The sequence below is a fragment of the Nyctereutes procyonoides genome, unplaced genomic scaffold (assembly GCF_905146905.1).
Source record: "Nyctereutes procyonoides isolate TBG_1078 unplaced genomic scaffold, NYPRO_anot_genome, whole genome shotgun sequence".
Lineage (NCBI taxonomy): Eukaryota > Metazoa > Chordata > Mammalia > Carnivora > Canidae > Nyctereutes > Nyctereutes procyonoides.
The window spans coordinates 8,739,520-8,765,565 of NW_026575121.1; the positions used below are offsets into that span (position 1 = coordinate 8,739,520).

At 36.7% G+C, this 26,046-nt stretch overlaps 1 protein-coding gene across 2 annotated transcripts in view; it reads left to right on the forward strand.

The window, feature by feature from the left end:
* VWA8 (von Willebrand factor A domain containing 8) overlaps positions 1-26,046 on the forward strand; it is a 342,943-nt gene that overhangs the window by 41,176 nt on the left and 275,721 nt on the right. For both annotated transcript variants that reach the window (XM_055335701.1, XM_055335702.1), the window contains 5 exons: positions 2,648-2,758; positions 18,725-18,892; positions 23,120-23,284; positions 23,601-23,650; positions 24,604-24,712. In XM_055335701.1, the coding sequence (XP_055191676.1) occupies positions 2,648-2,758; positions 18,725-18,892; positions 23,120-23,284; positions 23,601-23,650; positions 24,604-24,712 (603 nt within the window). The remainder of the gene's footprint in view (positions 1-2,647; positions 2,759-18,724; positions 18,893-23,119; positions 23,285-23,600; positions 23,651-24,603; positions 24,713-26,046) is intronic.

Below are 26,046 nucleotides of genomic sequence, written 5' to 3' on the forward strand. Positions count from 1 at the left end.
GTTTGTAGTTCTCTGAGTATGATTGTGAGGTGAATTGAAATATTAAATTTTCAACACAAATGAAAAAAAAATTGTACAAGACTTTTTTCCCCCTACTTTGCCAGCATTAATAGGCATTGTTCTATCGATGGGCAGAAGAATGCTATCAGCTGAAGTTGTTCTGTCTGAAGATACTTTGTAGGATGAAGAGAAGAACTTTGCTTTAAACTTCCTTGTGTTACTTGATATTAAAGAATTGATTTCTGTGCTACTGAAATATGCTTCGTGTACTGTTTTATTTCAGTGGTAAATTTATTTTGGTTCTTCCAAAATCATGTAGGGTGAGGGCGATAAAAATACATTGGACAAATCAGAACTTAACTCCTTCGAACCCATACCTTTCATATCTTTTGTTTGTTCCTATAACCAGTTTGTGAGGCATAATAGAACATCACAGTATTATCTTCATTTTATTAATAAACAAGGTAAAAGTGTCTTGTTTAGTAATACCAAGTCAGCTACTGAGAATTCACTCTACCTGGTTCATATCAAAGATCATGATATCTCACTTTGATTTTGTTTCTGGCAAGATCCTGAAGCTTGTTAGGAATGTGGAATGAGAAAGGCTAGGAGATTATGGGAGTCTTGTTGATTCAGAAATGCAGTATAAGTCTGTGAGTGTGAAACTTGTATCTTTAAAAATACACACACACACTTTAAATTATGAAACAGAGCTGAGGCTGCTTTAAGATGTGAAAATACACATAGGAAAACTTAATAGCCTAAGCTGCCCTACAAACTCTGCAGTGGGTCTGTTGCCATTAGATATAAGATACTATGCCTAGTAATATCCAGAGGAGTTGAAGTCTTTACAGACAGAGATTTGGGGGTAAGCCCGCTGAACCAGTGAGAAATTAAGTAGAAATAATTTGATAGCTGTGTTTATTTTATATTTAATTCACACAGAGGGAGTTTTATAGATAGCTCAAAAAGATTCAACAGACCACTGCTGCTTCCTCCATCTGCTGCTCCTGGTACTGTGTGTGAACTTGCTCAGACCTTTACTGGGAAGTAGCAGCTGGGGAGACTTTGGTGCTTGTCTGGCCTGAGGAAGAAACCCAGGAAACTGTCAAGACAGAGGATGATATTCTTGGTGTGGCAGTTGGGGTTGTTACCATGGTACAATTTAAGAGGTATCTATGACCTTGTCAACCAGTTTTGACAGCGTTTTTCAGTAGTCACATTCACCCAGTCAGTGAAACAGACATTATGGCACCGTTGATGTATTCCAGAAGCAAGAAGGGGGTGTCCACTAACCAGAGAAGTTGCTGCTTTAGTCCAAGTGTGCTTTCACAGGCAGTTCATTCTTCTTTAGAAAAATATTGTTTGCGGGATCTCTGGGTGGCTCAACAGTTTAGCGCCGCCTTCAGCCCAGGGCCTGATCCTGGAGTCCCGGGTTCGAGTCCCACGTCGGGCTCCCTGCATGGAGCCTGCTTCTCCCTCTGCCTGTGTCTCTGCCTCTCTCTCTCTCTCTCTCTCTCTCTCTCTGTGTCTCTCATGAATAAATAAATAAAATCTTAAAAAAAAGAAAAATATTGTTTGATATTACCGTATCTTCACCACTGTGACGTATGCTTTCTCTGTTTAAAATGCTTTCTTTTTTCCATACATACATAAATTTATGGGTGCATGGGAACAAGCATATTTTCTAAGAACAAAATGACAACAATAACCTATTTTTATCAGTATCACATGGAGATGAGGCAGAGAAAAAAACATTCTGTTGTGTGGAAATATCCTTTCCTACCATGAATGGCATGCTCATTCAATTTTTTTCTTTATACTTCAGTAAATTAATTTGTTCTCCCTGTTTAATAACAACATATTGTATGCCTTATTCAATTGGAGAGCATTGTTGTTTTTAATTCAGTGTTGTAAAATGAAGGATAATGTTAAAAACTTTTTGTGCATGATTGTCACATGTATGGCAAAATGACATTAGGGATGAATAAATTATTCTAAAAGAAATGAATTCTGGATGGTTTCCTCTTTAAACCAAAAGTGTTTGTTTTTTGTGAAAGAATTCTTTTTCCCTCTCCTCCCCTTCATCCTTTCATCCTTGTCCTTCTTGAATAGCTATGTTTGTTTTCTTTCCCTCTTCTGTTAATCTCACTATTGATATTTACCTTATTTTCACACTTGGTAAAGTGTGAACCCAGTGTATCATGTAAGGTTGGAAAACCTTGGTAAGTGGACTACATTAATTTAGATGCCCTTTTAAAAAAAAGGTGAACATTACTTACTGAAATGGCTCTCATTTGTGAAAAAAGCAAGTTGGCAAGCTATCACTCATGGTATTTGAAAAGAATTGTATAGAAGATAATAAGATAAGATCTGATTATTATTATTGCTTAAAAAGTAAATCATTATTAAGTAGTAAACTATTGGGTGCAGCAAAAGTAGAGCTCTGAAGAGAGGTACATGCATGTTTTGATGAATGCTCAAGGTTTTGCATTTTTCTCAAAGCTAAGACTCAGAAGGTTTTAATTCAGAATAACATTTAAGATGCTTTTCTCTAGGGCAGTGGCATTGTTGAATAAGTGGCTCCAAAGCATATGTTGGGAATTTGATTTAAAATTTTGGAACAATTTCACCCTCTGCTCTGCAGGAGCTGACCAAACGGGAAGTCGAATACATTGCCCTGTCAAGGGACACCACTGAAAGCGATCTCAAGCAGCGTCGAGAGATCCGAGCAGGCACGGCTTTTTACATTGATCAGGCAAGTTCTTATCACACTCCAACACATGACTGTTTAGTCCAGGTCTATGCAAAATTGATTTTTAAAGTACAAAGATATAGCCTGTGTGATAGTGAAAGATAACATACTGTGCTTTCTTTAGATAGATTTAATTTAGATTTTTGGTTTTCCTGTTCTTGGAAATGCCTTCTTGGTTTAGCACTAAATAAAAAACTGTAGATGAAATGAGTGGTTCTAAAATGTTACCTAAAGATCAATATGCTTATTTCTGAATTTTTAATTGCTTCCTAGTACTTGCAAATAAAATTTGAATTTTTGAAGAGGAGATAAGGAGCTTTTAATACAGGAAACTCTCTAGCACATTTATAAAAGTATTTTTGTTCTAAAAGTCAAGTAGGTAAAAAGGTGTGTTAAACATAGTGAAATTAAATATATACTTCCAGGAACTACAACTTTTTACAGGGGGGGCAGGGAGGGAGGTTTTTAGGTGCAGATGACCAAATAAGATAATATTTTATTAATATTATAATGAAGCTTGTTGAATATTTCTTCAAACAAATAGCTTAAAATATTTACTATTGTTCTTCATTAGAAGTACCTAGTAGAAAAAAAGACAGAGATTTTAAATAAGTAACTCATAGGAGAAAGATTTCAAATGTCTAATAAATTCATGACAAGATGCTTATTAACCTTTTCATTTATAAGAATAAAACTGAAAACGTTAATGAGCTATTGTTTTTCTTTCACCTCTCATATTAGCAAAGATTAAAAATCTGCTAATGTCTATTGTTGATGAGGAAGAAGGTTATGAGGAAGCAGCATTGCTGTTGATGCAATTTTGAAAGAAAATTTGGCAATATTGATCAAAAGAGAAAAAATTAAATATATTTGGACCCAGCCGTTAGGTTTCTGGCAATTTTTCTTCCAAATGTTATTTGTATAAAGCATGCAAAGTTACATATGCAACGGTGTTTATCATAGCATTGTTTGATATCAAACTATAAATGAAAACTGTAATAATGTATATTTAGGAGCGACTCAGTTGGTTAAGCATCTGACTCTCAATTTCGGGCTGGCTCAGTTGGTTAAGCATCTGACTCTCAAGTTCGGCTCATGTCATGATCTCAGGGTTGTGAGATTGGGCCCCAAGTAGGTCTCTGCAGTGGGCCCAGAGTCTGCCTAAGGTACTCTTTCCCTTTGCCTCTGCCCCTCACCTCATCTTTGTCTCTCCCTCTCAAAAAAAAAAAAAAATTAAAAAGAATATTTAGGAAACTAGTTAAACTAGTTAAATAATAATGGTGAGTAGAATTCTCTAGAGCCATTAAAAAGAATAAGATGAATCTGTATGTAGTAATAGGAAAGAAATCTAGGAGAAAGCATATGTAATCTGATCCTATTTGTGGTAAAAAGACAAAGAGAAATATATAGATGTTTGTGTATATATTGGAAATTTCCAGAAGGATACACAAGAATCAGTTAATAGAGCTTACCTCAGGGAAATGTGACCCAGAATCTGGGGTAGGGCAAGGAAGGAATTTTCATAGCTCTCTAAATTGAAAGCTTCCTCGGGAGCACATTTAATTACTTTAAAAGAATATACATTTGGCCCTTGAACAGTGAGTAGATCAGGGGTGCTGACCCTTGAGCAATAAAAAATTTGCATATAAATCTTGGCTTCCCCAAAATTTAACTACTAATAGCCTATTGTTGACTGGAAGCCTTACAGTAACAGTCATTTAATGTATTTTGTATATTATCTGCTGTATTCTTACAATAAAGCAACATAGAAAAAAGGAAATGTTATTAAGAACATTATAAAGAAAACACATTTACAGTAGTACTGTACTATATTGAAAAAAGTCTGCATGTAAGAGGACCTATCCAGTTCAAACATGTTATTCAGGGGTCAAGTATAATTGTAAAAGGAAACACTGAGTGAATGAATTTTTGAAGACCAGGATATTCACCTTGTCTTATAGATTACTTATTAGTTACAAAAGGAAAAATGTACTTAAAATGGAGAGATTTGGCAGTCACCACCTTTAATGGTGATCACACTTGGCACCATGTAGTGGAAAACCTGAGAAGTTCACATTTCCAATTAAAAAGTAATCCTTTGTGGATGGAGCACACAAGTACATTTTATTTTATTTTATTTTATTTTATTTTATTTTATTTTTTTATATTTTATTTTATTTTTTTATTTTATTTTATTTTATTTTATTTTATTTTATTTTATTTATTTATTTTATTTATTTATTTATTTTTTTATTTACTTAGGATAGTCACAGAGAGAGAGAGAGAGAGAGAGGCAGAGACACAGGCAGAGGGAGAAGCAGGCTCCATGCACCGGGAGCCCGATGTGGGATTCGATCCCGGGTCTCCAGGATCGCGCCCTGGGCCAAAGGCAGGCGCCAAACCGCTGCGCCACCCAGGGATCCCACACAAGTACATTTTAAAGAAACCTGTTTTATTCACATGATGCGAAGGTTTACTTTATACATTATTTCTAATTACACATGGGAAGAAAATATACCTTTACAATGCCTACTTCTTTTCCAAATGTAGTGAGACCAAGAGTAAGGAGCTCGGGAGAGGGCGTAGAAAACCACGATTACGGCCTAAGTAGCAGAGAGGAGATGGGAACAGACTTAATGACACCGGAAGAACTGGCTCTGGTAGAGTGTGGATTTAAAAACATACTTTTTGAGTGAATTTTGTATTTGGATTGAGTGTTGCAGTACAAATAGTGAGGAAAGTGAAAGTGGACTTTGATATGCTTACTATTATTATTTTTAATATGCTTACTATTTTTTTTAATTAAATTTTTAAATTGTATTTAACTGTATTCATTCATGAAGGTCACAGAGAGAGGTAGAGACATAGGCAGAGGGAGAAGCAGGCTCCATGCAGGGAGCCTGACGTGGGACTCGATCCTGGGATTCCAGGATGCACTCTGAGCTGAAGGCGGATGCTAAACTGCTGCGCCACCCAGGCATCCCTATGCTTACTATTTTTAAAGGTACCTTAAAACTTTGTATTTCTTAAAGTAAATTATTTAGATAATGCTATGTAATATTATGTTCTCCCTGCCATTCTAAAAAGCATATTTTTGGATGATATCTATTTTAAAGTTTAAAAAATATTTAAAGTGCTATTATAAATCAATGCTAGTATCTTATACTTTATGTTTTCTTGGCAAGTCCTGCTTGTTATGATGAACATCAGTTACTTAGGATGTAATGCACGGATACCTTCAGAGCCAGTGATTGTGGTATAGGAACATTGTCCTTTTCCTAAGTTACTTCAGACTGTTTGTTGAGATAGTATCTGATTTTCATATTTTTCTTCTCTTAATAGCTCTTTATTATTTGTTCATAATGAGATCACAACAGTTCCTTGCTTACACCTGTGCAGTCCCATCACACTCAGAATAAAATCCAAACCCTTTAATATGGCCTGCAATACTCTACGGGACCAGATCTTGTCTACCTCAGCTCCTTTCTCCCCTTCCCTTGCTTTCTCGGCTCCTGCTGCATGGCCTTGTTCTCTTCTTAAAAATAGATCGAACACTTTCCACCCTCACAGCCTTTGTACTTAATATTTCCTCTGCCTGGTATGATCTTTTCCCAGATCTATATATTCCCGCCTCCTCATCATTCAGATTATAACTTCTCAGAACGTTTTAGTAATCACTGATGATGCACACCCCCCTTCCACATATATGGTGCCATCATGTTACACAATGTGATCTTCAGAGTACCTATCACTATCTGAATTTACCTAATTATTTCTTTGTTTCCATGTTTATGGTCTGTGTGCTGCACCAGAAAGTAACTTTCTTGCTTATCTCTGGCACCTAAAAACTGTCTGGAATATGACTGGCATTTACATTTGATGATAGATTTCTCCTTTGGATAATCAATCTTGTTAAAATTTTAAGTAAATTAAGAATAAGTAGGTTCCGGTTAAGACCAGAGGGGCTCTACAGTGGAAAAGATTTGTTTTTTTGACACCTATTTTGAATTTTCAGAATGAATAATAATTCTCATCTGGATTCTAGATAGATGAAGTTGCCAATTGACTACCATCTGGTCATTTGGGAATTTCTTTTATTTGTTTAATACTCTTAACCATAATAATGGAACATTAAGAATAATGAATATTCTTAACTTGATGTCTGGTTATCAAGGGGGAGGCACTATCATCATTCACTAGTAGTTGATGGCTCTGACCTAGGTGGGCCAACATCAGTGAAAAAATGCCTGTGGCCATGTGGTAGGTGCTGGGAGAAAGAGTTTGGATTGTTCAGTGTGTTCGATGCATGCATATGTGACTGACATTCAAGTGATTACTAATTGACATTTCAGCTGGAAACCTTGGCAAAACCGCCAGTTCCAAGTTGAGGGTCATGACTATCAACTTCTTCACTTATTTGCATGCAGGATTAAGGATGATTGATGATAAAGTGAGAGGTTAACCTGTATTGCTACTCTTGAAGGTTAGAATTAGGTTAATAATTCTATAGTAGGAAATTTGTATTTTATTTCAAAATAATGTTTATTTTTTCCTGATTAACAATATTATAAATGCTTTTTATAGATACATGTGTATATATATATATATATATATATAATATAGAGAACTTGTTAAATATTTATCAAATGACTGCTGTGTGTTAGGCACTGTCTAGGTGCAGTGAGCAAAAGAAACAAATTCCTGTCATTGTAGTGCTTTTTTTTTTTAATTTCGTTTATTTTAGAGAGAGAGTGCACATACAGGTGCAGGAGTAGGGAGTGGGGAGAGGAGCAGAGAAAGCGGGAGAGAGAATCTTAAGCAGGCTCCACACCCAGCACTGAGCTAGGCATGGGGCTCAGTCTTACAACCCTGAGATCATGACCTGAGCCCAGACCAAGAGTCATTCACTTAACTGACTGAGCCACCCAGGTGTGATAGAGCTTATGTTCTAATGGGGGAAACAAAACCATAGTAATGAAGGATAGTATAATAAAGTAATTGCTAAAGGGCATTGGGAAGGATATAAAAATTACTTTTCTCTTCCCCTTCAAGGCCAACAGTGTAAATATTTTCTATATCATTTTCTACTGTGCCTACATGCATATCTACTTAATTATGTACAATAATTTTTATAAAAATTGTATACCATATATATATCATTTTATAGCCTGCTTTTTAAAAAACCTGATATTTTATCAGAAGCATCTTCCTATGATATTAGATATTCCTCAAAATATAATTTTTAGTGTCCATACAGTATTTTGTCTAATAGATGTGCTATTATTTATTTAACATTCCCATTTTATCCATATTCCCATGTTGGTAATTTAGGTTTTTTCTAAGTTTTCACTATTATAAATAAGGCTTTGTTAAATATCATTTTATTTGTATCATGCAATCTCTGAGTATTTTTTAGACTTGAATACTAGAAGTATAATTACTCATCAAAAGATCTAGACATTTTCAAGAATAATTCAAGAACACCCTTTCCAAAAAGTAATCTTTTTGGAAAGGGTGTTCCAACTCATGCTTTCATCAGTGTGCGATGAGGATTGCCTCATGGATTCTTGTCAGTATTGGGTATTTCTTTGAATGTACTTTGCCAAATTAGTAGGATTTAATTGGCATTAAAAAATTACTAAGCAGGCTGAATCTTTTTTATATGTTTATTGCCTACTGCTTCTATCAGATATCAAGGAATTGAGAGGATATGGAAAAGGAAAAGGGTACAATGAAGTAAGTTATAGTCTGTTAAGAAAATGGAAATTTACACTGTTTTGTATATATAAATATTTGCCAAAACTTACCCACTTGTTCGTGTAATTTAAAATTATACAACTGGGGATCCCTGGGTGGCGCAGCAGTTTGGTGCCTGCCTTTGGCCCAGGGCCCGATCCTGGAGACCCGGGATCGAATCCCACATCAGGCTCCTGGTGCATCAGGCTCCTGGTGCATGGAGCCTGCTTCTCCCTCTGCCTGTGTCTCTGCCTCTCTCTCTCTCTCTGTGTGTGACTATCATAAATAAATAAAAATTAAAAAAAAATAAAATTATACAACTACTTTGCTGAGTGGATTACAGATTAAGCTGTTAAAAAAGAATTGGTTAAAGAAATTTATATGATTGGCATTTTGACACCCATGGAGACATAAGGAGACCAAAAGATATTTTGTTACCACATTAACTTTCATTTGCTTCAGAAGATAAAATAACCTGAAAAAAGTAAATTATCGTTGATATTTTTCTTACCTCATTTGTTGACATTCTCTTTACTAATACTCTTTTTTGCCATGTGACTACAAAAAGCTAGAGTGGAAGACTTTAAGTCGATAGAAAATTGCTTCCATTACTCACATTTGAACCAATATAAATTAACCCACAAATAAATTATATTTTGGTTTTAATGTTTTATTGAGAGAAGACACTCAAGATTATTTGGGGAGTAAAAATCCAGGATGGGAAAGTTCAAATGATTTTCTTTAACTTTTCCTAAGCCAGGAGGTTTTTTCACGTTAGAGTCTTGTTAATTTGTTTGACATGGTACCATGCAGTTCCATAATGTATGATGTATGTATTTAATATTAAGCATAAAAATGCACTTTAAACAATTATATAATATTTTTTCCTCTTTAAAAAGTGTTTATTGATCATATACAAAATAGAGAAAATGAATTATATTTTAATGTCTTCTGTTTGGTATTATTCTTTTTTTAAAGATTTTATTTGAGAGAGAGAAAGAAAGTATACACAAGTGGTGAGGAGGGACAGAGAGAGAGGGAGAAGCAGACTCCTCGCTGAGCAGGGAGCCCAATGTGGGGCTCCTTCCCAGAACCTGAGATTATAACTTGAGCCAAAGACTGATGTTTAACCACTAAGCCACCCAGTTTGGCTGTTTGGGATTATTCTTGATTCTCTCTTATTGATAGAGAAAAAAAAAAAGGATTAACCTTTTCTTAATGCACTGCTTAAATATTATAGGTCATCAAAAGCAACTCCTAATAAATCAAATAACAGTGCTATTGATCAGAAAATAATATTTCTAGTTTGTCAAAATGCATTTTACTTATTTTAGCAAATAGAGGAAAACATTTACTTGTACACTTAATCCTATTTGTGGTTGCTGAAGCTACTTTCCACGTGGAACCACTTTTAAAATTACAAAGTTAGGGATGCCTGGGTAGCTCAATGGTTGAGTATCTGTCTGTCTTCAGCTCAGGGCGTGATCCAGGAGTCCTGGGATCGAGTCCCTCATCGGGCTCCCTGCAGGGAGCCTGCTTCTCCCTCTGCCTGTGTCTCTGTCTCTCATGAATAAATAAAATAAAAAAATAAAATTACAAAGTTATATTTCAGAAGTTCATTGATAAATTAAGTATTTGGAATTTAAAAATTCTTCTTCTTCGTGTATAGAAGAAACAAAGCTGTGGAAAGTGGCTGAATTCTGTTACTTGCACCAGACCCTTTACAACCATATTGTTATAAAATGTTCTGATTGTCACTTGGACAGTTCGAGAAGGTCTCTCTCTGTTTATTCTGGCCTCTGTGTTAGAACTCAGGCCTTTGGTCCTTACCATGTTACCCTCTTGCTCAGGCCAACTCTTGTATACTCATATAATGTTAACTGACAGATTTACATAATTCTTTAAAAAAAATCAGGGTATATAATATAACACTGTGGGTTAACTGTCCTGGAATTTGAAATAAAATAAAATTTAAAAATCAAGGTAGAAAAACAACTTTTTTGAGACCTCTATAGTACTATGTGCTTTATGTGATTGCATCTAATCCTCAGAACATCCTTAGGAGGGAGATGACTTCCCAATCTTATAGGTAAAGTAACAGAGCCTTCGAGGGCCATGGACATACAACTGATAAATAGTAGGTGGAATTTGAACCAGGATCTGTCCAATTCCAAAGTTTTGGTCCTTTGTACCATATGCTATTTCCCTGAAAGAGCAATGGTGATGATGATGGCCACCAGGACTACAAGGATGACAGTATTGATAGTAATAACAGCTAATCATTTTGTAGAGGTTTATTGTGAGCCAGAGGTTATCTTGGTTCATCTTCACCAGAATCTGTGAGATAAGCACAGTAAGTAGTATAGATTTAGAAAGAAATGGAAGCTCAGAGAAGGAAAGTAACTAGCTTGAATTACCAATAACAGACAAGTGGGGTGCAATGAAAAATCAATCTGATCCTATTCTGATATTTTGAAATGAACTTAAAATGTAATTGTTTTCATCTTTCTTTGGTTTCCTCGGTGCTGTTACTGTAGCCATTTTGAGTCATTTGAAGCTCTTTGGAATCTATTTTCATTAAATCATGGTTATATTAATAATAATTTCTATTTTAATAGATCTGATAGCTTTATTTTTTTTTTCATTTAAACTTAATAATCTAGTTTTATTTTTTTTATTTTTTTTATTTTTTATTTATTTTTTATTTTTTTTTATTTTATTTTATAAATTAATTTTTATTGGTGTTCAATTGATCTGATAGCTTTAAATGTCTTTTGCAGTACTGTTTTCTTTCATAAATAGTGGCATTGTGCAATACCCCTTGAGGATATTCTCATTTAGTAAATGAGGACACAGACCTCCAGATTAATTGTTTGCCTAAGGTCTTTTATCAAGACAAAAGCAAATCTAGAACAGGGGCTTAGACAGGTTTTGATTTTTAGGTCATGCAGCCTCTTTTATCTTGAAACCCTTCATGCCTGCATGTTGGGTTGTTAAAGCTGTGATATGGTTTATCCAGAAGGATCTGGCTGCATTTTTTCTGATTTCTATTTGAGAAAATTAGGTCTCTGGAAGTTCTATAGCTTGAAGGGCAGGAAAGGATCCTTATGGTTGATGTAATTTCTACTTTGAGTAACGATTACAAATATTCATTCCACATAAAATATGTATGAATTGCTCCCTTCTTTTTAAGATTTCAAGGGAAAAGTATACCACTATTACTTTATTTGAAATTTTTTTATTTAAAAAGTCTGTATAGAAAATATTTGAAATATATAGCCTCAGTCATTCATGCTGACAGTTAAACGTGTTCTCGTTCTCATAACAAGTGTGGGCATAGTTAACTATTATCCTTCATATAAAAAATTCTTCCTAAACTTACATAACAGCATCTTTTAATTGAGCTGTTACATTTTTATTCCATAAACACTAAAAGCCTTCTGTGAGCCAGTTCTGCACCAGGACAATGCAAAGGCAGGGTTCTCACCCTTTGGGGACCTGAGAGTCTTGTTGGGGAGATGAAACAGGCTTATGGGAGAACGAGGAAAACTTCAGCATTATGGCTCCACCCTTACGTGCTGAGCAGACAGGGGGCAAAGGGGCATCGATGCAGGGAGGGTAACACGTTTGGGCCTCTGTTGGGTACAAAACCTGTAACAATTTTTTTCTCTCCAGCATTTCCATTTAAGAGACTTACTGCATGATACAATATGTTGTAGATATATTTCTTAATGGATTTGCTATGTAGTTGTTTTAAACATTATTCTTTTTTTAAAATTTTTTTCAACATTCTTTTTTTTTAATTTTTTATTTATTTATGATAGTCACACAGAGAGAGAGAGAGAGAGAGAGGCAGAGACACAGGCAGAGGGAGAAGCAGGCTCCATGCACCGGGAGCCTGACGTGGGATTCGATCCCGGGTCTCCAGGATCGCGCCCTGGGCCAAAGGCAGGCGCCAAACCGCTGCGCCACCCAGGGATCCCTTTTTCAACATTCTTTACAAATGTGATGAGGTTGTATTAATAGAGTTTGGCAGTACTGATTATTTTCATCATTTTTAGACTATTTTAAGGAACAATCAGGAAGCAAGATGATGCTGAATTACTAACTAGTATTATTTCTGTAAATTCAGTGATTCAGATTTTATTACCAAAAAGCATCTTGTTAAGGTTTTCTCCTTTTAGCCTGTATTCTTGCCTGCATTTAAATATTTTAATTTACGTGTATGTACTGGGTCTATAGCCACGTATCCAAAGGGCAAGTCTGGAAGAAAGTTAAAAACCTTGGGTGATCCTTCTCTGCATGTTGATTTTTTTCTTTTCATTCTTTTTTCTAAAAATAAATACAGCACTCTTATAAATTTGTAATCCTCTTATTATATTCTTATCGTTGGATTCATTTGCACTATAAAGCATCCACCGTCATTGCCACTCAAATTGTGTGTAAAATAATAAGAAAAAAAGCTTTGAAGAATTTTAAAACATAATACTCTTAATAAAGTTGAGCTGCATTGCATAATCATAGATTTCATTGTTGGAATAGACTTTTCAGATGGCGTGATTCAGTCTCTAACTTCCAGCAAGTAAAATATGATCATCTTGAGGACAATGGACAATAATAGATATGTAGATATGGTGCCTGTTCCAATGGACTCTTTCAGTAAAATGAACAGGAAGTGAAGGAAGGCTCCTGTTGAGATGGTGCTAGTGAGGATTGAAGGGGTGATGGATGCATGAACTATTTAGAGATTATATTTGAGTCGTTTCAGGAGTCAGAAGTAATGAATTCTGGGTGGCAAGAGAATCAATGAGACTTTAATTGGTAGGCTTTAATTGAAATCAACATCAGGAAGAGAGTTTGGTTTAGGATAGAAGTCATATTTGATTTAGCATGTTGAGTTTGAATACCTCTATGGAGATGTTAAAAAGGAAATGGGAGTATGGAGCTCAGGAGGATGGTTAGGGGCATATGGTATGTTTCTCAGGAAAGATGAAATAAAGAAAATGAAAAATATGCCATCTATTGCTATTGTTGCTGTTTACTTAATGTAGCACATAACAGCACCTGCCATATAATGGCTACTCAGTGAACAAGTAAGAATTTGTGGGAGTAGGTTAGAACTTTGCCAATAAAATAACAAATGGAAAAAGGTTGAGGATAGAACCTTAGGAAATGTTTGCTCTTTTTTTTTTTTTTTTAAATTTTGTAAAGAGTACAGGTATCAGAAGGGTTGGGGAAAGCAGAGGGAAAACCTACTTGGTAAATGTCTAAGATAGAAGATGAAGCACCAGAGAGAATCAAAGGAAAATACTTGGAGGCAAAGAGAACATGAAGATCAAGAAAATACATGATACTTGGCTGTTTGACTTTTGGTGCTTGCAAGTGAGCAGTTTCAGTAAAACAAGAATGATAAAGGCTTATAGAGGCAATGTGTATGGGACTGTTTTTCAAGGGGCTTGAAGATAAAGAGAGGATGTTAGGAAGTATTAGGAGACTGTAGGTTTTCCTAAAGTATAGACATGTTTGTAGAAGAGAAGGAAGTTGAAAATGCAATTAAGAAATGGTATAGTTGTTGGAAGATTTTGGAGGAGGTGGGAGGGGATGCCACTAAGCTCAAGGGACAAAAAGGACTGGTCTTTGAGGGGTAGGAGGAGTAATCGTCAAAGATAGAAATTAGAGTAGAAAGATGAAGACAGAGGGTAAATTTCCTACATAAATTTGGCGAAAAGACTAGTTCACTGCTACTCAGTTCCAGAGATTTCTTTGATTTGACAGTGTACTACTGTTAGGATTTGTTTCTGCTCCTGGCGCTTCTGACTCCAAATGTGTAGGTTTTCCACACCAAGCAGTTCTCCAATTCTCTGCAGACACCAACAGGGTATCCTAGAATTTAGTTCAATTCTGAGGCTAACTACCTGGAGTTAACACAGACCCCACAAGTTAGAGGCGTAATCTAAGGCTACCCCTACTCCAGATGCCAGCTGCAGGTTTGAGCCACCTATACTTCTGGCTGACTGGCTGTATATCAGGGATTCCTATAACTCCTTCCTTCAGTTTAATAATTTGCTTGAATGGCTCATCGGATTTAAGGAAACACTTTATTTATAATTACTGGTTTATTATAAAGGATATCATAAAGGATACAAATGAATAGCCAGATGAAGAAGTACATCAGGTGAGGACAGGAAGGGTCCCGAGTGTAGGAGCTTCTGCCCCTGTGGCATTTGGGGTGTCTCACCCTTCTGGCATGTGGATGTCTTCACCAACCAGGAAGCTCTCCAGATCTTATTGTGTAGGGTTTTTGAGGGAGTTCCAATAATAGACTTGAGTGATTAAATAAATCACTGGCCATTGGTGATTTACTCAGTCTTGCCTCTCTTCTCCCTAGAGGTCTGGAGCTAGGATTAATGTTCTAGCTCTATCATGTGGTAGGTTTTTCTGGCAACCATCCCCCACCCTAAAGCTATTAGGGATCAATCAAGATCTGCCTCATTAGCATAAACTCGGTTGGTATGTTTGAGAGGGATTTATTTTGAATAACAAAAGATTCCCCTTTCATCTCCATCACTCAGTAAATTCCAAGAGTTTTAGAAGTTCTACAGCAGGAACTGCTGACCAAATATATATTTAGTCATATCATAATATCACAATTGACTCGAAAAACAATATTAATTTGGGGAAAATGTGATTATAGTTACCCCTAGAAAACTTTAGGGCACTGCTACATAGTCAAATAAAGTTTGAGTTTAATGGAGTCTCTTGTATGTATTGAAATGTATTGTGCAGATTTTGTTTTTCTTTTTTTTAAACAGGCACAACAAATTCCAACGCCTAGTAAAACTAGATTGTGAAGTTACTAATCATCTGCGGTTGCGTTATTCATTGACCTCTTGTTTCTTTATCTACTCAATTTCTCCATCGCTTAAGGACAGGTTAAAATTTTTAGCTTTGCCGTTTTCAAGCTGTATAACCTCAATTGAAAAATTGGGTAAAATAGTGTCTACTTTAGAGGGCTGTCATGAGGATTAAATCAAATAGCATAAATGGAAGAACTTGATTCATGCATACCAGTTACTACACTGTAGACCCTACGACTTTCGCTCTCAGTCGATGGGTCAAACTATCTCCAACATTAAGTAGCAAATTCTTCAGTTTTATTTCAATAATTATGCACTCTCTTTTCTGTCCTTTACCAGCTCTTCCTCATCACCATTGGAACATGTTCAATTTTTTGCTTCATTAAAAAAAAAAAATTGGCTGCCATCAGCTGCACTGTCCCAGCTCAGTTGCCCTTACTACCAGCAGGTCTCTCTCTTCTCTTCATGGCCAGTCATCCTGTAGAATGTAGCTCAACTTGGGCTTGTCTATTCCCTCAGGAGTTGATTGAGAGCATGCGTTTTTAGCAAAAATACCATAGAAGTGGTGTTGTACCTGTCTCAGAACATTATATTAGAAATTTAGCACATGAAATTGATACATCTCTTTACTGGAAATGTTAATTTTGATAACTTGGTTAAGGCGGTAACTTCCAGATTCCTCCACTGTTGTATTATTTTTCCTTTTGTCTCTTATAAATGTGTTGTAGGGAGATATTTTTGAATCTATACAAATATTCCATTTCTCATCACACTTTTACCCAGTTATTTTACCAACCATTGCTGATTCTTGTTTCCAACAAGAATTTTTATGGTGGTTTTCTATCATTCTTTACTAGTAAGGTTATTAACTTGAGGTCTCCATTGTATACATACCTGCATGCGTTTTACTCTGGAGAAGAGGTGCGGCATTTGTTAGGTTTTCCAGTGGTCTTTATTTATTTTTTTAACTTTTTTTTTAAAAAGATTTTATCTATTTATTAATGAGAGACATACAGAGAGAATGAGGCAGAGACACAGGCAGAGGAAGAAGCAGGCTCCATGCATAGAGCCGGACATGGGACTCTATCCCGGGACTCCAGGATCGCGCCCTGGGCTGAAGGAGGTGCTAAACTGCTGAGCCACCCGGGCCACCCTCTCCAGTGGTCTTTAGATAGTATTATCATCTTTCATCTGCACTATTTTTTCCATTTTATGGTCACAGCACCTACCTCCATTAGAGTAGATGAAAGGAATTATTTATGTATTTAGCTTCCGTTTCTGATTTCTCACTATAGCTTATTCCAAATGCCTCTGAAAAGATTCTTTATATAAACAAACCAAAATATATCTGAGTTGAATATTGCCCTATGTTGTCTACACTTTGTCTTCCCTGCCACACAGTTGGGAAACCATTAAATTTTGATATCTGTATTTCTAGTTTTATCTTAGAAAACATGTGTTTTCATCTTTACGAAGTTTTTAAAAGTCAAATACAGTATTTAGTCTGTCTTGTAACAAAGATTGATAGAACTTTTAAAGAATATTACCATAGGTTTTGATAACATTTCTCTTGAATTATAATTATAAATTATATTTGTTTCTCTTAATTATATTTATTTTTTTTCTTCTTATGAGTGATGCTTTCTTGCAGTAAATAGATTCTTTGGAAAGAAAGCTTAATTGAGATGTTAGCTGAAACATGAATTTTTATAAGAAGTAGTTTACATTTTGATTTTTAATGTCTCAGAAACCATTTTTGTGGCTTTGTGTTTTACAAAGCTAGCAGAAATGAGATTCTAATTTTTTTTGTTTTGTTTTTTTAGGAAATACAGAGTCACTTATATCCATGCATTATTTTTAAAAGTGAAGATACTTGGGGCACCTCGGTGGCTCAGTGTGTGAGCATCTGCTTTTTTGGCTCAGGTCATGATTCCAGTGTCCTGGGATCAAGTCCCGCATCAGGCTTTCCATAGGGAGCCTGCTTCTCTCTGCCTATATCTCTGCCTCTCTCTGTGTCTCTCATGAATAAATGAGTAAATAAAATCTTAAAAAAAAAACCAAAAACAAAAACTGAAGCTACTACCACAAGATGGATAGTTTGGTAGAAAATAATTAACATATATTTGAAAATGATAGATTTGAAGGATTATGCATACATTTATCTTATTTTTAAAATGAGGTGATCATGTTAAGTCTAATGCAGTTTTCATAAAAATTTATAAATAAGCTAAATTCTAAAATATAGTGTAAAATTCAACATTTTATTGAAATGATACTTGATTAAACAATGTCCGTTTTCTTGTCTACACTTGGAAAGTCATTGTATTGCTATTTGAGAAATTTCTCTACATATTAACTCTTTAAAAAAAAAAGAAATAATCTTTATATCTTCCCATCAAACATCCAGATCATTTTGGGCTAACTACTGTGGAGAAAATTAATTTTTTTTGAGAAAATTAAATTTTAAGCAAAAGGGTCAATATAAATACAGATTTTTCTAGTAAAGCTATATGGTTATATATATGTTTAAGAGAAAGTCACAACCAGTCCATTGGTGCAAAAACATCACATATGAGTTAAGCTATTGCCAGGAAATGGTGTTGGATAGGTACATAGATGCCATATTGTAAAGGACATATATGCCAACTTGAGGAGCTTAGACTTAGTAGGGGGGGTATCTGAGAGGTAAGGGGGTAGAATGGATGAGTTAAAGAAATATTAAGGAAGTTAAATCATCAGGACATGGTGATAAATTGAATGTAAGAGGTGAGATAGGAATCAAAGATCCTGGCATGGGTGAATGGTACTTCCATCTTAAATAGAAAGTACAGGAGGAAGAGCAAATTTAGGGGAAAGGGTGATGTGTTCAGTGTTGTACAGAGGAGCCTGAGGTGTTTTGTGGAGTCTAAATTGAGAGCATATGATGAGTCTATGGCGGAGCTTGGTGGGGGAGTTCAAGATTAGGGAATCATCTGCATAAAGGTGGTTGGAACTTTATGATTAAGTGAGATCACTCAGGCCAGACCTCGTAGAGTAAGAACTGTGAGCTAAAGATGTGATTCTTGCATTACCTACACGGAATGGTCAGGCAGACAAACTGGGCAACTATCTAAAATGTTGCAGGTGAAAGGAGCCTCAGAGATCCTTTCTTCCCATCCCTTCATGTTACAAATAGGGAAGCAGGCCTGAAGAATGAAAAATCACTTGCCTAAGATAATAGGGGCAGATACAACAAAACCAACATCTCCAAACTCAGCTTTCCTGGTTTCCTGGTCCCTCTAATAAGAACCACGAGTTTAATTTGCATTACACGAAAAATGAGACCATGCTCTGGCATCTTCAGTGTTCTCATATTGCTTTTGTTTCTTGGCAATAGTGTGCGGTCCGTGCAGCCACAGAAGGCAGAACCCTTATTTTGGAAGGCTTGGAAAAGGCGGAGAGGAATGTTCTACCGGTTTTGAACAACTTGCTGGAAAATAGGGAGATGCAGCTTGAAGATGGACGTTTCCTCATGTCTTCAGAGCGTTATGACAAGCTTCTCCAAGTAAGAAGAAAAATCCAGCTCCTTTGTCCTGGCAGCTAAGCTGTGGGTGGTGCCATTTGTTGTAAGACATGATTGTATAGGAATGAGGAAAGTGTTCAGGTGGCTCATAGCTGTGGCAGGTTGCTGCACTTAGGTCATGAGTCTGCAGATCATATTAGAAGATCCCTCAGATTTTTACTTTTGGGTTTTTTTTGGCAATATAATAACTATTTGTTCTCCACCCCATCCCCCCCTTTTTTTTTAAATTTTATTTATTGATGATAGTCACACACACACACACACACACACACACACACAGACATAGGCAGAGGGAGAGGGAGAGGGAGAAGCAGGCTCCATGCACCGGGAGCCCGACGTGGGATTCGATCCCGGGTCTCCAGGATCGCGCCCTGGGCCAAAGGCAGGCGCTAAACCACTGCGCCACCCAGGGATCCCTCACCCCATCCCCTTTTAACGCTCTCTTCTCTTTCTCCCTCCTTTCCTATCTTCCTTTTCTGTCTCCCAAGAACTGCACTGAGAGTCTTAATGGCTTCTAGAAGCTCAGGGAAGACAAATAGGCAAAGTACAGTCTTGGCCTCCAGAAGTTCAAACTCCAGTAGATATTGGCAGAAGCAAATAAGATGTTTAACAGATACTCTGACGGTCCAGGCTGCCTGTATCTGATGCTTGCATTGTTGTTAGACCCTTCTAACAACCCCTGTTTCCATTCTGGCTCCCCCCCATAGCACTCCGTGATCTCTTTAAAACGTGGGAAAGATGAGATTAGACCTCTGTTCCTAACCCTCTCCTCAGTATAAAACCCAAAGTCTTCCAATGGAAAATAGATCTTGTCTGATCTGAGCTCTTACTGCTCCTTTGGCCTTACCTCCTGCTGTCCTTTTTTATTTCACTCCAGCTGATAGTGTGTTCTCTTTACTATACCCTAAATCTGCTGGGTAGGCATTCTAGTGCTTTGCAGAAGTCACTTGCTCTTCCAGAATGGTTTTCCCAGATGCCTGCCTGGCTTACTTCTGTATTCCTTTAAATCTTTGCTCAAATGTTGTTATCAGTAAAGCCTGCTCTCACCTGCCTATTTGACATTTCAGGGTCCCCTCTGCCCTCATGTTTCCTGACTCTGCTCTAGTTTTTCCTTCATCTTCTAATATCTCATAGGATTTATTTACTTGCTATGTTTTTAGTTTATTTGCTGCCTCCCTCTACTATGTTATAACTTTCAGTAAAGCAGGAGTTTTTTTTTTTTTTTGCTGATGTTATCTCAAGCTCTTAGAGCAATGCCTGACACTTGGGGGGTGCTCAAGAATTATTTGTTGAATGAATTAAAAAGTACAATAAGATCTTTAAATGCTGTGTTGCAAGTTGATATAAAGAGGGCCACAATAAGAGGGTGTGGGGCCCTTCAGAGGCTTTGGAGAAGGGTTTCATGTAATGTCACAAAAGGGCAAGTCTGCATTCTAGGACTTAGAGTCTCTCTGACACCTGTGCTGTAGAGATACACATATCCTAATTTAACTGCCCCAAGGTGGTTACAAATTACTCAAGAACAGAATCTATGTTGTATGTTTCTTTTTGATGCAGCAAATACAAGCCCAGGACACACTAGGCACTAAATACATGTTGGCACCAGAGGTTCTAACTGAACTGATGCTCCATGGCTGGCAGGACCAGAAATAGCTCTTTTTTCATTCCCTCTGTGTGAGTTTGTTTTCTGAGAAACCTGTCTTGCTAACCTTTACTGTTTAGAAGAGTCTCTAGATGGTGTCTTCACTGTGAGGCATAGCTGTCTTGTTTTGGATCTCTCTGAAGATGATATCATACGAATATAATTAGAAGAGGATAGTTGAGGATTTAATCAGTAATAAAAGTTAAATTCATTCATTCATATTGTTAGAGTTAATTTACTGAAATGAAAGCATGTTTATTATTCATTTATTTAAATTTTTTAGATTTTAATTAATATTTTATAAGTAATATGAATAAATATGAGAATAGTCATTTATATTATTTTTAAAGTATGTAGATGCTAGGCAGAGCATTTTCTCTTTAGATACTTTCTAATTAAAAGAGAACTATTATTTGCTCCTATAGCTATTTGTCATTTTTAGTAAATGATTTGGAAAAGAATACTCAGATATGGGATCTTTTATTCTTAAGTATAGCAGTTACTTCACAACGAGAAGTGTGATATATTCTTTATTTGTGTTCGAATTTTGTGCAAAGTTATTGAACATATTACTTTGGACAAAAGTTTGAGATACGGGGTGCAGAGGGTTTTAGTATATACAAGGAGTGCTTGTTACTGAGAAGGATATACTACATTGTCTTTTCCCAATGTAAATATCAGTATAAATACTTAATTTTCATTGATAAATGTCATTTCTATATTCAGAGAATCTGTCTCATAAAAATCTCGTAGAATATGAAGGCAAGATCCTTCACAAAAAACCACCACCCTAAGACAATTTCTGTGATAAAAAGATTTCAACACCATCATTTAAGTCTCATCTATTTCTAGCATACTAAATCTGAATACCTCAAAATTTTAATGATTTCATAGAGGCAATTGTAGTAGAATTTTGTTATTATGGAAATAGATACATTCCATTTGTATAAATTTTATTTATATCATGATTTTCTTTTTGGGTAAGTGGAAAATAAAAATATTCAGCTCTCTGAGGATTGTTATGGTTTGATTCTTTTGGTTTGCTTCTCAGCAGAGTTAGATCCTGACTCTTGTTTTCTAGTGCATGCAACATAGCATCACTGTTAGCCCTGTTACTTCAAGTAGGGTCATAATGTTGGCTATGCTTAAAATAATTGTTCATTATGTTTTTAAATTATTTCATGCAATCAACAGAGATTTGTCCTGTTATGTTTAAGAGATAATAAGTCCTCTCAAGAGCTTGGATCCAGCATGGGGTAGTAATGAACAGAAGTCAGTGCACACATGTATGATAAAAGCTTGCATAGGATGCAGTGGAGGGTACAAAAATGGTTCTAATGGAGGGAGGGTCCAACAAACATGTGCTAAGCTTTAAATGATACTTGTGTTTATGCTGTGCAAAGTGAAAAGGATGTTTCAAGCAAGTGGAGCAGTGTTGGTGAAGCAGCATGTATCTGGAGAGCCACAGTTGTGAGATGGGGCTGGAGCACAGGACCGGGAAGGCAGGCTGAGGGGTGGGTGTGCAGTAGTTGCTGAGACTGAGAGAATCAGACATGAATTGAGCTAGGAAAAGCGTTGAGTGTCATGTGAAGAGTTTCTACACTGTCAAATGGGCTGCACCCCCTGAAGATAGGCTGAAAGCTGAGGGCATGCACATTCATATAAGCTTTGTAAGCTGTATAGCTGAGGACAGTGAAGAGTCATTGATAGGGTCAGGCAGAGAGAGAAGGGATGCCACCTAACAGGGGCCTCCTTTGGACCAGTTACTTCCACATACACTCTCAGGTTTAGTTTTCCTAATAGCCACGGTAATGTTGGTGATATTGTTCCCATTTTATTGATGACAAAGCTGAGGGTCAGAGGGTATAATAACATGCTCTTGGTCATTTCATTAGAATTTACGCCAAATGCTAGAACCAGGAATTGTAACGCCAAACCCTGTATCATTTCCAGTCTCAACTCCACCATATAATTGCAGGACCATGAACAAGTTATAGAATTCCTTTGAATGTCAGGTTGTTCATCCTTAAAAAGGAATTAAATATTCATTTACATTCTGGTAAATTTAAATGAACAAAATTCATCAAAAGTACTTACCACATGGTGACTTTTCAATACCTGTTAGTTGTTACTATTAATATACCTTGGCAGAAATAGACCTATAACCGTGGTTGTCTATTTGAGGTCCATGGGCAGTCTCTGCTCTACCAGTGAGTGGTCAGTGCTTCTAGGACTACCTTTTCACATCCTCTGGTCTGAATCAGTATATTTTTCCTTACCCTCCCCACTCAGTTTCTCTGTGTTAATGACTCCAGTTTAGAGATCTGACCTACATTGCCTTTGTTCCTTGATGTATTAGCAGCTTCTCTGTTCAACACTAGTCTTCATGTTGTGAGCCTTCCCTGGCACCGTGATCCCGATTTCACTTTGCTCCCTTCCTTGACAGTTTGGTTTTGAGGTGGTTCTCCAATTTACTCAGCAATCAGGGCCTAAAGTCATTAGCCTGGCAGCTCTTGCAGTTGTAATCTGCATCATTTATGCTGTAAGTTTTGATCTCTTTCTTTCAGGATCATACCAAAACAGAGTTGGATGCTTGGAAGATTGTTCGGGTTAGTGAAAACTTCCGCGTCATTGCCTTGGGCTTGCCGGTGCCTAAGTACTCCGGGAATCCATTAGATCCCCCTCTCCGTTCTCGATTTCAGGCCAGAGATATTTATTATCTGCCCTTTAAGGTATGTATGAACAAGGATCACTTATTTTTAAAGTACCTTTTCTATTTATATTTGTTTACTTTTATAAAAATATTACTGTGTTTGTATGTCCCTTTCCTTAGTTAATGGAGAGAACAAGATAAAAGGTAAAGAAAATCTCCAGAAACTAGGAAGAAAAAATATTGTGGTGTTATTTATCTGATGGATTAAAAAATATCAAGAAATGATTTTTTTTTGCTATTACTTAGTGTCCATTCAAAGTTTGAAATGTTTATATAAAAATTTGCATTTAGTCTGTTACATTCCTTATTGATTTGATGTTTTTGTGTTATTTTAGGACCAACTTAAACTGTTATATTCAGTTGGAGCCAGTGTCTCTGCTGAGAAGTAAGTATTTCAGTTACACACACATCCAGAGACACACATACACACACAGACTCTTAAAAATATCTGGACACTTAACATTGAATTCGTTTGTTTTGCACGTTGATTGATTAATTCATCCATTCAACAACTGTTCTTTGGAGAATTTTTCAGTAGCTGTGGTAAGTACCAATGATAAGGTTAATAAGACATGATTCTTGAAGGCAAGAAACAAGACTTAGTGGAGTTTAAAGATATGGAAATATATTCATTTAATATTGTATAGTAAGCGTCTTAATTTCAAAAAGACATTGGCATTTGAGATGGGTTCTAAAGAATGAGTATGCTTTTGCCAGATAAAGAATGGAAGTAAGGAATTCTAAGAAGTTATTTTTAAAACATGGGATATGAGAGTGCATGCCTTCTTCTTGAGGCTATAAAAAGCTCCTGGTGGCAGGGATTCAGGTTTGGATTAGGAAGGGTGGGAGGGGAGGTTGGCAGGATAAATTTGGGCCAGGTTGTGAAAAACCTCACACATTGTCATATTTAAGAAATCTGTCTGGGGGCACCTGGATGGCTCAGTGGTTAAGCATCTGCCTTCAGCTCAAGTCATGATCTTGGGGTCCTGGGATCAAGCCCCCAAGATCAAGCCCTGCATTGGGCTCCCTGCTCAGCAGGGTGCTTCTCCCTCTCCCTTTGCCTCTGCTCCCACTTCTGCTTTTTCTCTCTTTCTTTCTCTCAAATAAATAAACAAAAATAATCTTTTAAATAAGAAATACACCTCTGTATCTAATCAGCTTCTGAATTTTAAATGGAATATTATAACATGAAGCTGTTGTTTCTTGAGAATTTAATAGTAAGTGTCATCTTTTAGATTAATTAAATTGGCTCAGCCATTTTACATTTTAAAAACACACACATTTTATATATTAAAACTATTAGAATAACATTTAACATCACTTTATTTTTTCCCTTAGAATTTCTCAGCTCCTGTCCTTTGCCACCACTCTTTGTTCCCAAGAATCTTCTACTCTTGGACTTCCAGATTTTCCTTTAGATAGTTTACCAGCTGCAGTTCAAATCCTGGTATGTATAAAATATATTAATGACTTGTATACCCAAATGTGGTGAAGAATATTTAAAAGTTAATCCTTGGGGATTAATCACTTCAGTTTGCCATGTCATATTCTTCTATAAATATTATAAGACCTGCAATTAATTGGCTGTAGCGCAGTAAACTGGACAGAGACCAGCAACATGTCCTGAGCCCTTAAAGAGCTTCCAGCCTTGGAGGAGGGAAGGTAGACATGCAACTAGGCTAAAAGTTCCACAGAGGGAAGGAGGACTCCACCTGAAGAGGCATGAAGAGCTTGCAGAGGCATATTGTAGTCTAAACTGTGCCTCACACTTGCTCCTACCTGAGGCAGGGAGCTGGGACTTTCACCCTCAGGCACCAGGAGTCATTGCTCAGTGGTCATTGCAAGGGACACAAATTTCCAGGTGCTAGCTGCTCTCTCGGCCTGTAGCAAAGCTGGCTTTAGGAGTTCAAGAGCAGTCTTCTTTAAAAGCCCTGCAGCTGTTGGCTGTTGAAAGGGAAAGGTGAGAGATTCAGAAAGGATAAAAACAGATCTGAGATGTTTGGTGGAGCATTAACATTGTCCACTACAGTTTACCAGAGGTCATGAGAGCTGTGTCAGGAGCGGTGGAAATGCCCTCCATGCAGGAGGCACAGCACTTACAAAGGTGTTGAATCACAAAAGGACTTGGTATGTTTGAAGAATGCTGAGTTATATTACTAGAGCAAGTGTGTATGGTGAAGAGAGAGAGGTTAGAACTTTATTGTCAAGTGTTTGGCATGGTGAGTGCAGCTTCTGGATTTTATGGGGTGAAAGAAGTGGCCCATGAGATATTAAGTAGATGAAGTGTATAGTAATCAGATACATGTTGGAGGATGATACCTCTGCTGGCAGGGAGGAGGGATGGGGAGAGCATGGTGGCCTAAGGAGCAAACAGGAGAGATTCTGCTAAGGAGAGCATCATCCCAGGTAGTAGGAATATTACCAGGACAAGACGTTTATTTATTTATTTATTTTTAAGACGTTTATTTTTAAACTGTTGTTGCTATTCATTTATGTCTCCTGAGACTGAGTTAGGTTTTACAGGTATTGTTTATCCTGTTCTTTTTTTTAATTTTTTTTTAAATTTTTTTATTTTTTACTTTTTTTTTTAATTTTTATTTATTTATGATAGTCACACACACAGAGAGAGAGAGGCAGAGACACAGGCAGAGGGAGAAGCAGGCTCCATGCACTGGGAGCCCAACGTGGGATTCGATCCCGGGTCTCCAGGATCGCGCCCTGGGCCAAAGGCAGGCGCCAAACCACTGCGCCACCCAGGGATCCCTTATCCTGTTCTATATA